Source organism: Camelina sativa, chromosome 14, assembly GCF_030686135.1.
Source record: "Camelina sativa cultivar CO46 ecotype springtype chromosome 14, ASM3068613v1".
Lineage (NCBI taxonomy): Eukaryota > Viridiplantae > Streptophyta > Magnoliopsida > Brassicales > Brassicaceae > Camelina > Camelina sativa.
Genome location: NC_141893.1, coordinates 33,692,308 through 33,713,447, shown reverse-complemented (window position 1 = coordinate 33,713,447; position 21,140 = coordinate 33,692,308). Strand labels below are relative to the sequence as shown.

At 37.5% G+C, this 21,140-nt stretch overlaps 1 protein-coding gene and 2 pseudogenes across 3 annotated transcripts; 1 reads left to right on the top strand and 2 right to left on the bottom strand.

The window, feature by feature from the left end:
• Nucleotides 1-729: 729 nt before the first annotated feature.
• On the bottom strand, nt 730-4,557 carry LOC104743020 (uridine kinase-like protein 3). Of its 3 annotated transcripts, none has more exons than XM_010464140.3 (15): nt 4,190-4,557; nt 3,564-3,707; nt 3,379-3,470; nt 3,187-3,256; nt 2,932-3,050; nt 2,664-2,760; nt 2,429-2,508; nt 2,133-2,327; nt 1,956-2,039; nt 1,825-1,885; nt 1,664-1,724; nt 1,493-1,586; nt 1,350-1,422; nt 1,161-1,243; nt 730-1,052 (listed from the first exon to the last, which is right to left on the bottom strand). In XM_010464140.3, the coding sequence occupies exons 2-15, from the start codon at nt 3,703-3,705 to the stop codon at nt 903-905; spliced, it is 1,401 nt and encodes a 466-aa protein (XP_010462442.1). In that variant the 5' UTR covers nt 3,706-3,707; nt 4,190-4,557; the 3' UTR covers nt 730-902. The 3 variants fall into 3 exon arrangements, with proteins under 3 accessions (XP_010462442.1, XP_087341120.1, XP_087341121.1); XM_087484994.1 differs by having other exon boundaries at nt 4,383-4,557; XM_087484995.1 differs by having other exon boundaries at nt 3,183-3,256; nt 4,190-4,270.
• Nucleotides 4,558-10,961: 6,404 nt separating this feature from the next.
• Nucleotides 10,962-12,210, top strand: LOC147928981 (uncharacterized; annotated as a pseudogene).
• Nucleotides 12,211-16,514: 4,304 nt separating this feature from the next.
• LOC147928980 (uncharacterized) lies at nt 16,515-18,863 on the bottom strand (annotated as a pseudogene).
• Nucleotides 18,864-21,140: the final 2,277 nt, after the last annotated feature.

Sequence of the window (21,140 nt, the reverse complement as noted above, 5' to 3'; positions counted from 1 at the left end):
AGATGAGAACGATAGAAGAAGCACTTCTGGGTATTTGTTCATGCTGGGAAATGGTGCAGTGTCATGGTCTTCTAAGAAACAACCAATTGTCACACTCTCGACAACAGAGGCTGAGTTTGTTGCAGCAGCTCATGGGTCGTGTCAAGCAATGTGGTTGAGGAATGTGTTAACAGAAATTGGTTTTGATCAAGGAAATGGAACAACTCTGTTTTGTGACAACAGTTCTACCATAAAGCTATCCAAGAATCCAGTTCTACATGGGAGAAGCAAACACATTGATGTGAGGTACCATTTTCTTAGAGATCTTGTGAACGAAGGGGTGATTGAGCTGGAGTTTTGTTGCACAGAAGAACAACTATCAGATATAATGACCAAGCCGGTGAAATTGGAAGTCTTCGAGAAGCTCAAAGGAATGATGGGAGTTGGCGTGAAGGAGGTGTAAACTAGAAACAAAGTATTTCCAATTTAAGGGAGGGATTGAAGAATATGAAGTTTTATCAAGTTTTAAGTGTTTTATTGTTAAGTTTGAATTGGTCTAAGTTGTAGGATTGAGTCTTCCGTTGTTAACGAAGTAGTTGAATAAGTTGCAGTTTTTTTAGGAAGTAGTGCTAAGTGGTTGTTCTACTATAAGTCATTTTCATGTAACACTTTATCAATTAAATTGAATCATTCAGTTTACTTTTGGACTCTGAAACTTAGAGAGAGAGAGACACACACACATGGATATGATTGGACCCAAAAACTGTGTATACATTACTTGGAAATTTCAACTGAGTTGGAAAATTTGTTTGTTGGTATACTATGTATATGTGTGATCTTATGAAATCCGTATAACATATTTGAAAACCAAAAATAAACTTATCAAAATTTTCAGAGGAGGGCAAAAAAGCTCTCTCACAGTTTCACTCATCATCCGTCCCAAAATAGCGGTCTCCAAACTCCCCCATACCGGGAACAACTCGGAATTCATCATTCAAACCGATGTCTATCTCAGAAGTCACAATCTTTATCCTTGGGAACTTTTTGCACACCACATTTACTCCTTGAGGTGCCTGAACCCACACACAACAACCCCCCATACCGTTTTATTTCTTTTTTTCAACAAATTAAGCTATGTAGAGAGAGAAGGAAGCCACAACGCTTTTGCATTTCAAACTTACTGATATGAGATTGAGAAATATGATGTTGGATTCAGGCACGCCTTTGCTTATGAGCAGTCTTATCGCTTGAACTGCCGAGTTTCCTGTAAACAAAAAAAAAAAAAAAAAAAAAAAGCTCTTGTTATCTTCCTATTATATCTTGTCTTTTGCTCACCACCAGTAGTAGTACAGAGTTCACAGAACACAGACCTGTCCCCAGGATTGGGTCTAGCAAAAGCACATGCCTTTCCGAAATGTCTGAGGGTAGCTTCTCGTAGATAAGCTGGTGGTTGCCACAAAAGTAATTAGGACCATGTGATGAAACAGAGAGAAAACACAAACAAGTTACAAACCTGTTGACCGTTGTCCCCTTCTCTGTGAATTAGAACCTTTCCAATTTTGATTCCTTTGCAGCATGCTCTTAGAGCATTCTCCATACTCTCGCCGCTGTGTTCAAAGACAGAATCGTTATATGGGTCTTCTTGACCACAACAACAACCCGGTGTCAAGTGTTTGAGCTGTACCTTCTGATAACTGAGACGCCACACAGCCTCTTACAGAAGTCCACACCAGAATACACAGATCCTACATTTACAAGCCAAAGAAAATGAGTTTATTATCTCACTCTGGTTGGAGATTTCTGCTGCAAGATTGCAGTAAGATATAATCTTTGTCATTAGCTAACCTGTGGGAGTGACCACTTGCTTTTCTGTAAAGGGAAGGTGCCCGAGGCCGTGCTCAACCACCTGGCCAGAGGACATTAATAAAGCAAACATGGTGAAATAATACGAAACAAAAAACAAATTTAGCACCCACCAAACGAATCAATCGATCGGAGTAGAAGATGAAGTCATGCTTTGTTGTTTTAGAGTCTCGGATTAGAGTGTGCATCCCACGTATCTGTAACCAACGGCTAAAGGATCAGTCGTTCTAGTCATTAAACAAGAATTGATTAGTGTTGATTAGACGAGAAGAAGGACAATAAGTAAAAACCTGAAAAGTTGATTGAATAACATAAAGATTTGGATAGATTTTACAGAGGTCATGTTGACCGAGCTTCGTGTGGATGTGTTGCACAATCAAATCAATAGCAACATGGTTATCACCTCCTCGGGGAATTATTATATCTGCGTATTTCTTTGTTGGTAGTATGAAATCCTCAAATGCTGGCTTCACAAACTTAGAGTACTGCATTAGAAGTTTCACAAATCAAAACATAAATGAAGAATCAGCGCAAAACATAAATAATTTGATATTAACGAAGGTTCTTTGCATAAAGCGACACAAACCTGGTCAAGAACAGTGGCAATATCTCTGCCCTTCTCAACAGTATCGCGTTTAATCCTTCTAGCTAAACGCACATCAGCATCTGCATAAATAACACCATGATGTAGAACAAGAAACCAAATTTATTACCATCATGTTTATATATACACTTGTTACATGTGTAATACACAAGTGCAGCGTCTCATATTTGCTATGGATTTGGCTAAATAAGTGTAGCGGGTTCGGTAAGAGAAAGACCTGCATCTACAAATATCTTCATGTTCATCAAATCTCGCACCCGAGGGTCATGGAAAATGAGTATCCCTTCCAGAATTATAACATCAGAAGGGTTTACCTGCAAATGATGAACAAGTTTATGTGTCTTAAAAAGAGAGCTAATCACTTCATCATGAGTTTGATCTTCAGAAATAAGAAGCAAACTTCAAATGTCAGAATTCAGAACCAGCACACATATATACCAAGTGACTATGTGACAAGAAAGAAATGATTCTAAGAAGCTCCTTACCCTTCTAGGTGGAAAAACATTGTTCTTGTAACTTTTAAAGTCATAGTTGGGAATATCTACTGCTTGTCCTTTTCTTAACTTCTCCATGGAAGACAATAATTGCTCAGTATCGAAAGCGTCTACAAGACAAGGAGCAAGATTCATATGTACAAGCATAAATTCAGATATTTAAAAGGGTAAGCGACACAGAACAGCAGTCTGCATTAGATCAAGAGAGCCATTAATTAGTTTTTGGCTATACAGAGACTTACTAACCAGGATGGTCAAAATTGTAATCATGAACTCTTGCAAGCTCCTCTTCATTTACATTATGGTAGAAAGAATCCTGCAAAAAAAAAAAAATGATCAGCCTCAATGCATTATATATTCGACTAACAGCCACTTGTAGTCACTCATCAGAATTCAGAACTAAAAAGCCAGAAATCGATATAGATCACATTCGAGTACCTGATTTACAACAACAGCTCTCTGATCATGTAGTTGCTGCATAATCATATCGCAAACAGTAGTTTTACCGGATGCTGCTCCTCCAGCAACTCCTGAAAAGACAACAACATCCTATTTAACATTGTCTGATTCTAACCATCTTCAAACCAGTTTAAGTTAGATAAAAATCTGCCAGCATCTCTCACCGATCACAAAAGGTTGGCCATGTTCCTCTTCCTCAGCCAACTGATCTGATATAATCGAAACTAAACCATCCATTCGATGAAAGCCAGAGAAATGAACCTTGGAAGATGTCTCTATTATATCAACAGCCGAATTTGAAGCCATTCCTACAACACAAAAGAAAATGCATTCTAAGATCACATGGAAAATGCCAATATTTATATATCAACTTTTTGTTGTCACCATCTAATCTTAAGAACCAAAAAGGAACACTACTTTCTTTCTTTCTTTCTTTCTTTTAAATGCTTCCACTCCAAAAAAAAAAGTATTCTGAAAAGAATCAAACTTTTGAAGACATAATAAGTAGATTCCACAAGTACCAATGCCGTGATAACCATGACCTCAAATCACGTTTAACGCACAAAACAAACAACCAACCAATCATATATGGTCGACCAGATAATAGATAGTGTAACGCCAATCCAAAACATGAAACCTTTTTTAATTTTTTTCGCTTGGGAAGAAAAAAGGAAAACAGAGATCAGAAGAGAAGAAAGCCAGATCAATACATGCAAAGAGAATGAGAAGAAACGTTACATCATCATCATAGAAAATCAATAAAAGTCGAATCTTGATTTAGGAAACTCACGAAATGAAAGAAAAAGGGATTCAATAAAAGCTTCTCGAGATCACCGATTTTAGCTAACACAGAGAGCTCCCCAGTTCCAACAGATAAAAAAGAGAATCTAAAAACATATATATAAGAGAGAGAGAGAGAGAGAGAGAGAGAGAGAGAGAGAGAGAGAGAGAGAGAGAGAGAGAGAGGGAGACACGAGCATTGCCTGTGTTAACTCGATGCACAGACCAAAACTGAGTTACATATACTTATAATAATACGTTACTGCTAATATTATATGTTTGCGGTGAGAAAGAGAGAGCATAATGGAGAATGGGAGGATGGATGCAGCGGCTGGAGACGGGTTTTTCACGAAAACCGGAAAGTGGTTTTTTGGTTTTGACGAAACTACCCTTCCCACTGACAACGTTATATACAGTGCAGTACTTGGTGTTTGGTGGTGGCAGTTGTCGTAAATTTGAGTGTGTTCCGGGTCCTTTAAAAGGGAAGAGGGAGGGATCGAGGATCCACGTCAGATCCTATTAGGAATGGTGGGACCTAGTTCCGAGAGCTGCAGCTAAACCACGCAGTGATGGTCGAATCGACTGTTTACTCATCTTCGAATTTATATTTTTATTCTTATTTTCGTTTACACCAAAAAGAAAATATGTATTACTACTACTATTTTATATATATATATATATATATATTTTTTTTTCTTTTTTTTTTCCCAACCATAACCCATTATATTAAATCATGATTGAGTAACTCTCCTTTTAGGGATAGTTTTACAACCATCATTAAACTTACATGGATAAACATACAAGGAAAATAAAAACAGATCGCGGGAAGGTGTTCGTAGAACAGCTTGTAGAACCCGGACCAAAATACAACAACTAGAATGGCTAAGATAATGCCAAAGATAAGGGATTAACGAAATCTAAAGGGTAGGGAGTGATTTCTCAAGAAAGAAACATTCAGTCATAAAGATATTTGGGTCAAACAAGACCACTATCTTTTTTACGTGGCAACTCCAAGTCCTAATCAAAGGTTCAGAGAGACCACTACACCCTACTTGCCCCGGCGGTATGATACCTACCAAAACCCTGCGGTGGGAAGGGCGTGCAGGACGAGCTAGAAAGCCCGCGTCCGCAAATTCGCAATCTTCTTGCACGAGGACCATTCGATCTTGAATTGCTTCCAAATCGATCTTTTCCGAAAGATGAGCAAACGCCATTGACCCATTAGACCAACAATGGCAAGCGGCTAGTACAAACTTCACTAATGTCCTTAACTTCCAGCTGTAAACATACACCATCGATTTCAACAATAAAGTGTCTCGGTTACCCATAACCGGAATGTCAATGATAATGACTAAAGGATCTCGGCTTACAAATACATTGCTCCGTAGATAACGCAGGTGAGCATGAATTGGTAAGATTGGAATTGTTATACTGAGAATATAGGGAATAACAAAGGGGACAGTCCAAATTCTTAGGGGAAGATGAAAACCTGGAGAAAGGGGCATTTCCAGTCGACGGCATACGCAAATACTAACCGTCCCTTGTGGTGATCGAGATGTTCCGTTCATGGGATAGTATCAGGTGGATCCACATCCTCCATCATACCTTTGTTTATCTCCGCAGAATTGCCCGCCCCCTTCTTTGGTTTAGGTGATTTCACACCCTCACCTCCTATCTCCGCAATATTCTTTGTCTAAACTTTTTTTTATCATTTCTATCCATGTTATTTAACTTCATATGTACGTTTCTTTCAAATGTGTTATTACCTTTTCCCTAAACATATCATTTTACTGATTTAAATACTTTAAAAACTTTATATGAGTATTCGATTGTCATCTCTGGAATTTGAACGTTAATTTATGTCTATATATTCAAAAGAATATTAACACAAACCATAGCCCAAATCAAAGATGTTATCTTTTCTTCCAAACATGACTATGTATTTCTTTTTCAATGTTCTAGCATAATACCATCGAATTGCACCGCAATCATTTTGAAAAAAAAAATTATACAATACTATTTTGTCTCAAAATAATAACCTAATATGCAATCGATAACACTTGTTATACTTAATTAGCCTTTTTAAAACGGGACAATTGCATATTTTTACCTTTATTTGCATTTGAATGAAATCGTAGACCCTATATTCGATTTTCGAAAAACATAACCATTAAGGGTGTTGAAATTATAGTTAACTCCCTTACGACCAAACAAAAAACAGAAGCCGAAATGACAGATGTAATCCGGAAGAAGTCTGCAATAGATACATTTAAGGAAGACTCCAATTGACGTCAACGAGTAGACATAAAGATATGTCTACTCGTTAATTATAGTTTAAATTTTAATTTTAAAATTTATAAAAAATAATTTGGTAAACCTATTGACCAAATAATAACCACATAGACTTCCTGCATTGAAATAAAATAAATTTACATATAAACTAGTCAAATTAAGGGAGGAAAAGCTGATTAGGTTAAAATTATTTGATTTAGGGTTTGCTTAAGTAGACTTCTCTGTAGACTATTGGTGGTTGACTTTGTAATGCCATCAACTATTAATATTATATTATTTTAATTTCATCAACAATTTAACCAAACCGATAGCTGAACCAAACCGATAGCTGAACCAAACCGAATGCGTACCGATTCCTTGATTTTAACCTAACCGGATTCAGTAACCATATAAATATTTCTTTCTGTAAGTCAACCCTAGTTTGTATGTGCTTTCTCTCTCTCCACAATTTCTCTCTCTAAAATTCCGATATTGTTGCTCTCGAAAATTCAGATTCTATCCTCATTATTTATAGTCTTTGAAACTCAATGATATCTCAGATAAGTATTCTCATCATTTATCGTCGGCGATTTGCTTTTGTAACGATTTAGCTAATTTTGTTCGAAAATATATATGTTTTCATAGTTTTTTGTTCATTTTGCACTCAGATATGGGGTTACACAGCTACACTTAGCCATCTTCTAGTTCTTTGCAAGTATGGAGTGAAAGGTCCACCCGAAGTAAACATTCTTGGCCTGACAGTTGGAATTCCTGACAAATGTTTCTGCGGAAGGGAAACCGTTATGAAATGTTCCACCACAGCCGACAATCCTGGAAGGATTTTCTTTGGATGGAATAACCATGAGGTTGTTAGATTGTATGATGGTTTATTCGTTTGGTATAATTATTATTTGAGTATAGATAATATTCTTATGGTATATTTATTTCTATGTTATGGTATAGGATGGAGAGGACCATATTATGAAATGGTGGGATGAGGCTATTATGCAAGAACTTCAAGCAATGAGAGGTGGACTTGCTGACCAAAGGGATTCTATTACAGCCATCCAGGAAAATGATGAAATGTTATGGGTTCAGCAGGAGCTAGACAAGGTGAAAGATCAGATGAAGGAATTACGTCTGTCAGTCCGTCGTGTACGCGCGGTGGTCGAGAATATCTTAATCGCCGGTATAATCTTTATTGTTGTATTAATCTTTTGCTTCGTAGATCTTTCAATTAAAATCTGTGAACCTCTCTTTATCGTGGCCGTTTGTTTGAATGGCGTATTTATGTCTGTAATCTGTGAACTTGCTTCAGTTTCTGTAATATTTGGACGATATCGTTGACTTCATTAGATGACCTATTTAGTAGACTTCCCCCGTTTACATTAAGAAGTCAGTAGACGAAGTCTACTCGTTAATGATTTACGACATGACGGTTTACGTTATTAATTATGTAACTGTTCATTGTAACCGTTTCGTCTCGTATATATAAACCAGCACGGGCCTTTTGATTATTTTAAAACTGCAACCAAAAAAGTTATCTTTAAATCATTTCTTTTCTCTTTAAAAAAAATAGTACGTAGTTCATCTTCACGCCGGAAAATTGGTGATTGGTCAAAATACTTGTATCGGTCAATATAAATCATCCACACTTAATTGGAGACTGATCGCGGTTGGGTAATTGAAACTTTCTCTATATCACTTCACTTCATCATATAAGTGTATAATCATCTATCATTCACGTCTGTGTAACTCTTAGAAAGTTTCTATATCATATCACTTTATACTTAAAAGTGTAGAATTCTATATACACGCAACTTTTGTCCTTGTACCATAGAAACTCGTTCATCGTCGTTAACGATGTATTAATTAATTTGATTTGATGGATTTGCAGTTTAGAGTATGTTTTAGTTTTCCCAGAAAGAAGTCTACTTGATAAGTCCTCAGCATAGTACAAAAATTAATTTGATTTGATGGATTTGCAGTTTAAAGTATGTTTTAGTTTCCCCAGAAAGAAGTCTTCAGCATAATAGTACAAAAATTAATTTGATTTGATGGATTTGCAGACGGTCCAGTTTCCCGTGGAGAAGTGAAACTAACTATTTTTGTGGTGTGGTGAATGATGAATAGAATGATGACTTATGAATGAATGGATGTCAGGGTGTTTCAATTCCCCTTATGCAATTGTAGTATAAGAGGTGTCAATCCAATCTGAGTGTTTGTGAACAATTAAGATGTGCATATGAGTCTAAGTCAAGCCAGATGTAAAGGTTGTTTGTCACTAACAATCCTATTATGAAATGGAAAGTGCAGAAAGTAAAACTACAAGAACTAGGAGCTAAATGCAAATGGAACAGAGTGATTATAATAGCAAGAACAGAAATAGAAACTATGTTGATGAAGAACTAATGCAAGATAAGTAATGAACAGAAAGCTAAATGAATGCAACAGAACTAAAACAGGAATTAAACAGGACAATCACAAATCATAAACACAAGTTCTGGGGACGAACTTGAGCAAGCACTCGACCGAGTGTAGGTCGAGTACAGGGTCGAGCTAGACTAAACGTGAAAACAGAGCAACACAATAAAAACAGAGCAATGCAAAAACGAATCAAACAACAAGCAAGCAATGATATTTAGACTAAGATATTAATAAACAAAGAAGGCCTTGAGGAGGGATTCATGGGCTGAACTAATCATTATGGTTATCTAACTTGGTCAACAAATCTCAAGCAAACTTTGAGCTGATCTTTAGACATACTATTCTAAGACATGTTTAATCCACTCTCATGGCAAGAAACAATCAAACCTATGCATTTCTAGACTTGTTCTCACAAAGAAAAGAATCTACACAAGCAGGCATTAAGCAATACATCTCAAACCAAACAAGACTTCTAATCTCTTAGCAAGCCTAATGGTAAGCTTTAGATCTAGCCTTATCTATGCTCCTTAGACATTGGTGTGATGCTAAGATGCTTGAAATTAAACCCTACCTTCTCAGATATAGGATCAGCATTAAGATCATCTAGCCTAGAAGAGATCTACAACAATCAAGCTTGACCAAATCAAACAAACCACAAGATCAACCCAGCCTAACCCATCCTCAAGGTCCAAAGCAAACTACTCACAAGAACACATGGTGAAATATGTCAAAAACCCAGAAAATATTGAAACTTGCATCATTAGAAAGATGAAACAGAGATCTACAATGTTGATGAAGAAATAAAACTCGAAATCTTAATATTTTCAAAGTTATGAAACAAACAAAATACAAGGATCTAGTCTTTCTTTCTTAAACAAGTACAAAATCTAAAATAAAAGAAAGTGCAAAAGGAATAAAATCTAAAAAAGGTAAAAACTAGGTTTTAGACTCTCTAAAAAGCTGGACTCTTTGGTGGCTGCAGGTACAAGGGCCTTATATAGGAGGTGAGGTGGAAGCCCTAAAAATACAAAAAGTCAAAGTAGTCAACGGCTCGGTCAACTTGACTAGTGCTCGGTCGAGTGGCTGGTCGAGCTGGCTTCTCTCGTGCATTCTCCACTCGGTCGAGTCCTCCTCAGCACACGGTCGAGTGGTAGTCGAGTGGTGCGGTCGAGTTGGACTCTGGACCTTGATTATTCAGCCTTAACTCTCTTGTTTTCTCCTCATGATTGCTTCACTTCTCCTCAGCATTGCTTTCATGCTCCTTAAGCTCCAAAATCACCTGTTTATGCATGAAAAGATGCAAATGCAATGCAACTATACTCTAATGCATGATTAGTCCTAAAGCTACACAATAATGGCCTAAATGGATAGCAAAAGATGCAAAAGTTGTGAATAAACTAAAGGAAAACAAGGTAAAATATATGAACATCAAGAAGTCTGCCAGAGAAGTTGTCAACATAATCATTACAAGGTATAATTTGATTTGAAGTTAGTTGGCGGTAATATTTCTATGTTTAATTTACCGATAAGCGGGAACCGGTTTTAACCGGTTTCTTTATAATTTCTTCCTAATTTTCTGGTACTGTTTCTAATAAAACGATTTTGGTTTTATAAAACCGGGATTATTATAATTATTGTAATTTTATAAAACTTAAAAAACCGAGATAACATAGGATAGTTATCTCTAATTCTTCCTCATAAGGAACTAGAAAACGATTCCCTTCCGCTTATCTCTTTCGCTTATCCTTCCGCTTATCGCTTATCACTAACGATTGATTTTCCCATTTTTTGTTCATGTTAAACATAAATCTCTATCTTTCGGATTGTCAGTTTACTTACTTCATTTAACTTATTTGTACCAGATCTCGACGAACTCTGTATTCTTCAACCCAGCCGCTTTATCTTCATCTTCGCCGCGTCTTTGCCGCTGTTGTCCTCTTCGATCAAACTGGAGGTTGACTTCTTTTGCAATTTGATAGTAGCCTTCTTTTTCAATTTGACGCATAGACTTATTGGATTTGTCTTCCTCTTTCTCAATCTCTCGTTTTTTAATTTCCCCGCCAAACCTAATCTTATCTTGCAGAATGGACGAGGAGAGAAAATCAGAATTTCCTCGGAGGTTTTACGCGAAAGGTGATGAGCCGCTTCCAATAAAAAGCATCGGCTATTACAGCAACGATATGAAGCTGTTTGCTGAACTGTACAAAGCTCTCGAGCCGGATGAATGGGACGAGATTTATCAGTCTCGACTGGGTGTCTTGTTACAGTTCTACAAGCTCGAATTCGAATGGGCTTCCAGACTGGTTCACCATTTGCTCACCTTTCAGATAATCTGCAACAAAAAGTACGAGATCTAGAGTATGGTTGGATCTAATCCTTTACGATTTTCTTTGAATGAGTTTGAAGCCATCAGTGGACTTAACTGTGACGATGTCGAGTTGTTGGACCAGCCACATGTGGAGGTTTCAGTTGAGATGGAAGATTTTTGGGAGAAGCTTGGAGTCAATTTAGACAGCGGTCCGAGTATTGAGCAACTGGTTGTAGCATGTAAGAACTCAAGTGATTGGGATAGAATAGATCGTATTAGGTTGGGTTATTTAGCTATCTATGCTGGGTTTATAGAAGCTAGGAAACCATCAACGCCCACCCGTCTAAATATGACTAGGCTAGTCATGGATTTAGATGCATTTCTTGATTATCCCTGGGGAAGAGTTGTTTTCAAGAACCTGATTTTGTCTGTTAAGGAGAAGGACTTAAACAAGCAGAGTTACACCATAGACGGATTTGTCGAAGCTCTGCAGATATGGGTGTACAAATCTATGCCTGATTTTGGCAAATCAATTGGGGAACCGTTGGCGAACAATCCAAGTCCACCGTTGCTTGCTTACCACAGTTCTCGCGGTAGAAAAAATGTCAAAGAGGGCATTTTAAAACAGGTACGCACCTTTGTGATTTGCCTATAATTTGAACTAGTACACTGTTTTATATCAATTGTAGTCAAACATCAGACACTTCAAAACCATTGGTGACATGATTAGTCCTGTTTGGGAAGACGATGAAGCAGATGAGAAGACTGATAAGATTTTGAGAGCATTCAATGGGGATTTTGGTCCATGGAGGTGGGGGAGAGGTTTGTGGCAGACGGATGGTATTTATGAATCCAACAATGCGAAGGTGAAGGTGGAGGAAAAGAGTGAGAAGAAGAGAGCTGGTACATTTGATGAGCCAAGTGGGAAGAGGCATTGTTCAGGTACTTCAACTGCCTTGGAGTTCAATATCTTGGATTCTATTAAAGATGAGCTCAGCATGTGGGGAGCAGCTCTGCTTGATTAGATGAAGGAAGGTTTCAACATGTTGAATAGGAAGATTGAAAGCCTGGCTTCGGATCTTACCAAAATAAAGGGAGATGTGACTGGTACGAAAGAGGCTGATCTTTTATCAAAGGAACAGAAGGACTCTCAGGTAGCTTCTGGTACTAAAGAGGCTGTATCAAATGAACAGAAGGAATCTCAGACGGAAATGGTTAGTTCTGAACACTTTCAATTTCCTACTACGATCCCTCAAAATCACAATACCAGGTACAAGGCGAAGAAAAAATAGACTTCCAGAAGTTGTCAACTTCGAAGACATAAAAACAATTGTCTTCCTTATGTGAAGTAGACTTCCTTATGTTAAGTAGACTTCTATATCCGTGTTTTCTTTGTTTGTTTTATTTGAGACAAATTAAATATATGAGGCGACTTTAATATTATATGTTTCCAGAAATGACCATGTAACTTTTAAACCGGAATTTGCAGAACAAGCCAGGGCAATCTGAGACCCTGAAACCATCTCCACCTGTTACTCATACGGATACGAAGGTGCCAAAGAAAGTCAACTCTGAATCATCTGACACTGAGTCAGACCCACCTGTATTTATTCGCACGAAAATCCCAACAGCTGCCGACTTGACTGCTAGAGCCAAGAAACAAGAACCAAGGAAAGAAGCGGCTAGGATTACGGCACATGGCAAGACTGAAAGGGTTAAGAGGTTAGTGTCAAGTTAACGTTCTCCTTTCGTTGGTGATAACACAGCCAAGACTATCATGGGTGATAAATCAGCCACGTCAGCGTACAATCGTTTTGATAAAGCAGACATGGAGTTGAAGAAGGTTTTCCTTGATTTCTTAAAGAAAGATCCGTAAGTCTACTAACTTTTATGTTATGTTTCAAAAATTCTCTTTGTCGAAACTCTAGTAACTTATATGTATCCAAACCATTTATCACCCGCAGGACGTACAAGAACAAGGTCCCAGAGAAATCCCGATCCTGTCTTTGGTGGTACAAACTGTAGACAAAAACAGTCTGGCTACGAGATTCGGTAAGACTACTAGAAAACTTCGTCTCCAAGTATACTAGAAAACTTCGAGTCGGTCTTCAATATTATATAACTTTGTTTTAAATCCATGTGGTTATCCAGCACATGGATGCGGGGTTGAATCTATTGAGACATCGACACGCGTAGCATCCTCAGATATTTAGAACGAGTAGATTGGCTTTCCTAGACGCTATGTTCACTCATCTGTGGACAACGAAGTACCTTGACTTTGTCAATTCTGAAGCACATGCTAATGGATCTGGGAAACTGTTGCCGGTCGGTGCCTTTAGCTACCATGCAGGGGAGTATCCACCTTATGCTCAGACTAACAAGCAATGGGGTCTGGAAGTGGACGACTTATACGTGCCTTTAAACGTGAAGTCGACGCACTGGGTAGGTATGTGGATCTCGATTCCCATGAGACACATCGTCGTCTGGGATAGCATCCCGAGTGTCACCAACGACGAAGAGCTTGCATCTGCCATCGAACCTATTGCCGTCTTGGTTCCCTACGTGTTGCGGGAGTTAGCCAGCCCTAACCACAAGCATATGTATTCGTACGAGAAGTTCACTCATGAGCGGGTCAAAAAAGGAGTGCCTCCGAACAAGAAGCCAGGTGACTGTGGTGTGTATACTTTGAAGTACATAGAATGTCATGCTCTTGGGTTAGCCTTTCCTACTACTTTGTGCGACGCAAACATCACACAGATAAGGGAGAAGATGGCTTGTGACTTATTTCACGAGATTGAATGTCGTGGACAAAATGAGGAGAACTACATAGACGACTTTGGGCTCTATGATCCTCCCCCAATCCGGGACTAACTATAAACTTTGTTTGAAAGACTTAAACTCTTTTTTTAAGTATGTATGACTCATTAGGATGATGTAGGGTTGATGTTTTGTTTCTGTTTGGGGGATCTTTATATTTTGTGGGTGGGATCCTACTGATTAAACTCTGATGATGGGCGGGAGCTTGATATTTTTTGTGTGAACCTCCTTTTAAACTCTAATGTGTAAGGATGATTGTTCTTGTTGTCTACTAGTTATATGTGGGATATTGGTATTTTTTGGTCTGTTTTTCGTAACATATACATAACTTCAAACGTTAAACGTTAATAATAGCGTACACTTGTTTGTTCCTCATTAGTTACTTACTAAAATATTAATTACTTGTAGTCTCTCTAAACAATAGCGTACAACGAAAGCCTAGTAGACATATTTCTGAAGTTAACTTGGAGACTTCGAATGGATATTGTTGTTCAATAGACATGTAAAACTTTTGTTCTCGTAGTTAAATTTTTTGTTTAACTATGATGATAGGCTGCTCTTGCTGTCATCCATATATTTTTGTGGAATCCTCTCACCTAACATCTCAATACTAAAACAGTGGTTCATCTCAATCCATCTACAGAGTTTCAATAAAAACCAACAAAGTGCTTTTTTATCTGCTATCTCGCCGATACTCTACTCTTGCTGTCAGAACCAGATAAGCAACATAAAATAATATAAAATGTGACAGAGTTATAAACTTTATCGGGGAATGTGTTATTATAAATTTTTATTAAAATATTAATAAAATAATACAAAAAAGAGAGAGAGAAGAGAGAACCGATGCTTTTTTTTTTTTGTCGACTCTGTTTATTTTTACACTTGCTTGTTCCTCATTAGTTACTTATAAAAATATTAATTACTTGTAGTCTCTCTAAACAATAGCGTACAGCGAAAGCCTATTAGACATATTTCTGAAGTTAACTTGGAGACTTCGAATGGATATTGTTGTTCAATAGACATGTAGAGTTGACCAATAGAAATAGAGAAATAGATATTCAGAATGCATAAATTCAGTTCAAAAATAAAATACAAATAGGAGTTTGGGTGATGCAACTAATCGTCGAGACAGACATGAAGTTTGCCCCAATCAATAGGAGGAGGAACCACACACTGTTTGACATCAGCTTCCGCAACCTCTCTCATCTCCTCTAACCTCTTGTGCTCTGCCTCGATGTCGACAAGTTGTTGACCCAATATTTGATTCAGTTAGGATAGTTGAGCGTCGATCAGATCCACTTGATGCACAAGGGCAGTAGCCTCTTCCTTCTTCTTCATGTGATCTCTCATCATACGAAGAATGGCTTTAAATCGGTCCTTCGTCTCTTCTTCAACCACGACTCTCGTCCTCTCAAAAGCATCTTTCATGGCATCTATTACTTCCTCATCCCACTCGAAATCGGAATTGCTTCGCTTACGCTTACTGGAACTCTCTCCGGCCATAGCTCGTAACCAACTTATTCTCTTGTTATCGAAGAAGGAGATGCAAAAGATTGAGTGGAAATTGAGAGGATATTTATAGGTGAAATTGAGACGGCAACGATACAATGAATGTAGAGAAATCGAAAGGGTACAACGAATGTAGAGATATCGAAAGATTACAACGAATGTAGAGATAGCGAAAGGGTACAACGAATGCAGAGATATCGAAAGGGTACATTGAATGTAGAGAGAAACGCATCATACATCGAAAGCTTAGTAGACATTAGATTGAAGTTAACTTAGAGACTTGGTACACATCCCAAGACACATTGCAATGACAACAATGAAACCTATCCAAGAGAGAACCATAAATTTTCGAAGCATTTTTTCCCTTTCATTCGCTGCCAGTAAGTCACATTCAAACTTCTTCTTGTCTTCCTCATATGTGTTAACCACCCCAGAGTTCACCAAACCGTTAACAACTTGTTCTTTCATTTCTCTTACAGATTCTTTAAGTACCTTGATTTCTTCTCTATGCCGACGGATCTCATCTCTCGCATCCAATAAGCTCCGCCTTTGCCAACCACGTGATGGTTCTACGTCTGACCAATGGGAAAACCCATGAACAGTGCATCTGAAGAAATTTCTTCCTGGATTTGCATCTGTCCATGATTTCACAATAATCGTTGATCTACCGCAGTAGTTGTAGATTGGAGCAGTTGTTTGTATATGCGAATTTGTATCAGAAACTGACCCCGAAATTAGGCTCATCATTCTCTAGCTGATTGTGGTTGTTCAAGAAGAGGAGTATCATAAAATGATCTTACGAGTAAATGATAGTTACGTACTAGTCTTTAATAATGTCGACGTGAACACGTGGGATAATCCCGGAAAATTACAGAGACAAATTATAGCTAAGAAAACTCTAGATGACTTCACGATGAAGTTAACTTCTACTCGCCATGTTCAGCAACCTATACAAATAATTGTTAGTGTAACTGACGATCATATACAAAACGTTAAAAATATATCAAGTGGAATTGTTACTTACACAATGAGGTCGAGTATGTCCAGGCTGTCTGCATTTTGAACAAGCATATTGCTTATGAGACTTCCTCAGCTTGCTCCCATTTTTACGTGATAGTTCTAGCCATGTTAGCCAACGAGACTTCTTTTGCCTTCCAGGCTTCCGCTTCGGTATGGGAGGTATACATCGGATATCTGGCCCAATTAGATCGTGCTCGACATTGGGCATGATGGTAGTCACGTACGACGCATAGACATAATATTTTCTATAGTAAGCTTCGACTACGGTAGACATATGTCATCCGCTTGACTTGACAGCCTTAATTGCATGTGAACATGGCATTTTCTCAACATCAAACACCCCGCATGAACAAGATTTTGCTTCCAAGTCAACCAAACAGTCATGTTGCCCACCCCTAACGTAGAAACGCCAGCCATCAATGCGTTCTACCGTCATCATATCTGCGTAATGCTCCCTTACGGCCAATAAGAACTCAACACCCCGACTAAAAGTGGTTGTCAGACTAAGTGCATCATCTCGTCTTTTCCAATACCACCTACCTAACTTTTTCGTAATAAACTCAATGAGATATGTGATGAGATAACCTTTGGCTTTCTTTAGCATGGAGTTGATAGATTCCGCAATGTTGCTAGTCTTGATGTTGTATCTATCTCTTGGACAGTAAACCCGAGACTATAAAGTTGGATCTGCCTCATTCAAGTACGCTGCAAGGGCCGGATTTAAGGGAAGCCATGTAGCGGTTGTAATCATCATACATATGCGCATATGATGCCCCTTTCACCAAGTACATCAGTTGCTTCCCACGGAAATTAGAAATTATGTTTTGTTGGAGATGGTAGTAACATATCCCTTGTGTTGCCCATGGCATAACATTGCGACATGCTTTAGCTATTGAACTGCACCTATCCGAAACTACTACCAGTGGATATTCATCCGAGATACACTCACTTAATTTGGTGAAAAACCAATCCCATGAAGCATCACACTCTGAGTCAAAAATTCCAAAAGCCAACGGAAATATCTGAAAGTTACCATCATGTGCGCAAGCGACTAGCAATACACCTTCATACTTTCTTGTGAGATGGGTCCCATCAACCACAATAACTCGCCTGACATAATTGAAACCACAGATTGAAGCATCGAAAGATAGAAAAAGGTACTTAAACCTATGATCGTCATCAACAACAAGGTCAACGACACTTCCCCGGTTTGACTGCTCTATTTTTCTAAGACAATAAGGCAACTTCGCATATCCAGATTCGACATTTCCTCTCACATATTCCAAGGCATATTGTAAAGCCCTGTACGAAGTTGTGTAATCCAATGTCATGTCGAACATTGTCCTCATTGAATCTTGGATATGTTGTGGGACAACACCATCTACTATTCCTACCCGGTCTACAAAAAGCATCCCAATATATTTGGAGGTGCAACGCTTACGGTGAGTTATGCGGTCCACAATAGAACATGTATGCACGTTCAGATATTTGGTGACCCAAAAAGTGGTTGGATCATTCTTCACAGTGGCCACGACCCTCCACGTGCATCCTGGCACAGAGCATATTGCCCCAACCGAGACTTTGTGGACTTCTTAATTTTGAAAGAGAATTTTAGCATAATAGCGGTCAAACGCACCTCTCTTATGACATCATGTTTGCATGGAAAGCATTGACTTACTTTCAGTTGGTCTATCCAAGGATTATTTAACTGTCCATGAATACCACCAACAAACGGTTTTCCTTCTTCAGCATCTACATCCGGGTGATCTCCATCTTCATCGTCATCTTCATCTTCAAATTTGTCGTACTCACTGTAATCGAAATCCATGTCATCAACATCTTTTGGCTTCTCATCTGTAGTGTCATGGAGAGCTTCTTCACATTCTTCTACACCTTCATCGGCACCTGGATCTACATCGTCACCAAATTCATCCGTTGGCTCCCCATCGGCAATAGAACAAGAGTTATTTATATCATTAACATATCCCTTAACCGATTGTCCATCCATGCATCGCGTAGAGACGCAAAGGCGAACAACATTCCTACTACTAAAATCTATCAAGTTCTGAACTGATCTATCATTTGTGACATAGACAGGAGGTGTATCTTGGGGCAATTGCTGAAGCATCATCTCTGTTAAGGGATACGATAACTGAACCATCTCTGTTTCTTTGTCAATCAGATAATCTTCTACAGCCATTTCAAGAAGCTCAGTGTATGTACAACCGTGTCGCAAAAAAAACGTTCTCCCACCTTTGTGTCCATCCATATCAAAATGCCAGGACCCATTTCTCGTCGCCCATACTCCGTAAACAACAGGTATTTGCGCCATCTACCTGAAAGAGTAAGCAACAAGTCAATTACTCATTACATAGCTGACTATCCGTAGAAGTCTTAAATCAATAACCTAGATGCCTAACAAAAACAAAAACATGATTGATCCAAAAGTATAATATATTATCATGACAATAATAGACAGAGGCAAGTACATAACCGATACAAAACATTTTGAACTACAAAATCAAAAAGAAAAATTTATAAATTTCAATTAAACACCATTTCAAATATACAGACTTCATAGATAATTCCAACGGTTTGACTTCGTAAATTAGTCTACTTTAATGACCTAACTGCCTATGAAAACCAAAAACTTGATTTCTCCATATGTATAATATGGATTCATGTCAAAAACATACAGAGGCAAGTAAATAACATATATCGAAGAATACAAGAAGAAAATCTTAAAAATTATTCACCAATTTGCAATAATTTGGTTTTCAAAATCTGCTGACTTCATGTTGACGTCAACAGGTAGATATAAACTAGACTATACAAAGATAACTTCAAATGAAGTCTATTTTTTGTGGTCTATTTTTGCAATTACAATTTAACAAAGCAGACAGTGGACGAAATCTACTAGAACCGGTTGACTTCTTCTGTGGTCATCCTTTGTTAATTTTTTTGTTAGTTTTGCAATTAAATAGATAAAAATAGGTAGACTTCAATGGAAAGTTCCACATGTTAACTTCAATTATAGTTTACTCTGGTTATTTTTGCAATTGACCAACCCATTGACTTTACAGTAGACTTCTGTCTAACAAGTATCCGTCAACAAGAAAATGTAAACTTCGTCGTGGTTAGTATTGCAATTGACCAAGTTTGACTTTTGCCAAGTAGACTACGTATGAAGTCTATAGTAATGATGACTTCGTTTGCAATCTGCCGTGGTCATTTTTGGAGTTGACCAACAATTAAAATTTTTAATTAGTAGACTTCCTTTGCAGTCAAATAATTATTTTAATATAATAATATTACGGTTAATGTTTAAATATTTTGGTCAATTCCAAAAATAGTCACTATAGAAGTCTACTCGTTTATTATCGTAAGAAGACTTAGGCCAACAGTCATCACTAAAAAGTCAAGAATTTGGTCAATTGCAAAAATACACCTTAGTAGACTGCAAACGAATTATCTGACAGAAAGATAATAATGCAGTCTGAATCATATTTTTTTGTTTTCAAATGAAATTAAGGAGACTGAAATTTTAGTCTACAGGCTCGAAAGTCGATAAATTTTAAATTGCAAAACTGACCACATAGTAGACTTTACATGATATTATGACGGTTGGACTAACAAATGAAGTCTAAGTTCGACAAAAAAACAAAGAAAATCACGAAATTACCGGAAAATAACCTTATCGGTGGTGGTTTCGCAATGTCAAGCACCGAGGACGTCGTATTTAGTCACCACTGAAGAAACACAGCGCCAATTTTCCTTGTTCACGAGATATAACAAGATTAACGAACTTTCAATTTTTTCGATTAAAATGGAGATGAGATGGAAAAAAATGAAGTTCTCATAGCATTTGGTGTTATTTAAGCTCACAAATCGGGTTGTTGAAGCATTAAGAGCTTCAAATTTAGTTGTTCATGGTTGTTGGAAAATTGATGGCGGTGGTACAACCGTAAATAAGACAAGAAGATGAGGATATGGATGTAATAAACATTTTCGCAAGAAATTTAAATAAATTAGAAATAATGGCATTTCTGTTAATACAATGAATGGCAGAGGATTTAGTAGGCAGAAAGTGGCAAATGTTTGAGAGAGAAAAAGAGGAGTCTAGTCTTGCAATTGACTCAAGTTAGGGGTCTAATTTTGCAAGTGTCTCTTTTAAAACTCATAAAATATCATTTAATCGTAAATATATTGTACATACATTTCTCAATTACAGTAAAACTGCTATAAATTAATATTCAGTAAATTAATAAATTTCTTCGGTTCGAAGTTGGACCAATGTAATTTTGCAGACAATACAGAAAATATAATAAAATAATAATTATTTTGAAAATCTTTAATAAATATATGATCCCATCAATAATATAAATTAATAATTATAGAAATTTATCAAAATATATTGTATATATACACATTAATTTTTCAAAATTTTTGTAATGAAATTTTAGGTCGTATAAAATGTCTCTCTCTAGACGATTCACTGAGCGACTGGTTTTTACAGTTACGCTGTTTCGTTTCTCCGATTGAATCCCCGATCTGGTGTGTTTTTCCGACCGATTGTTGCTCTTTGACATGCTTTAGGAGTCCAATTGGC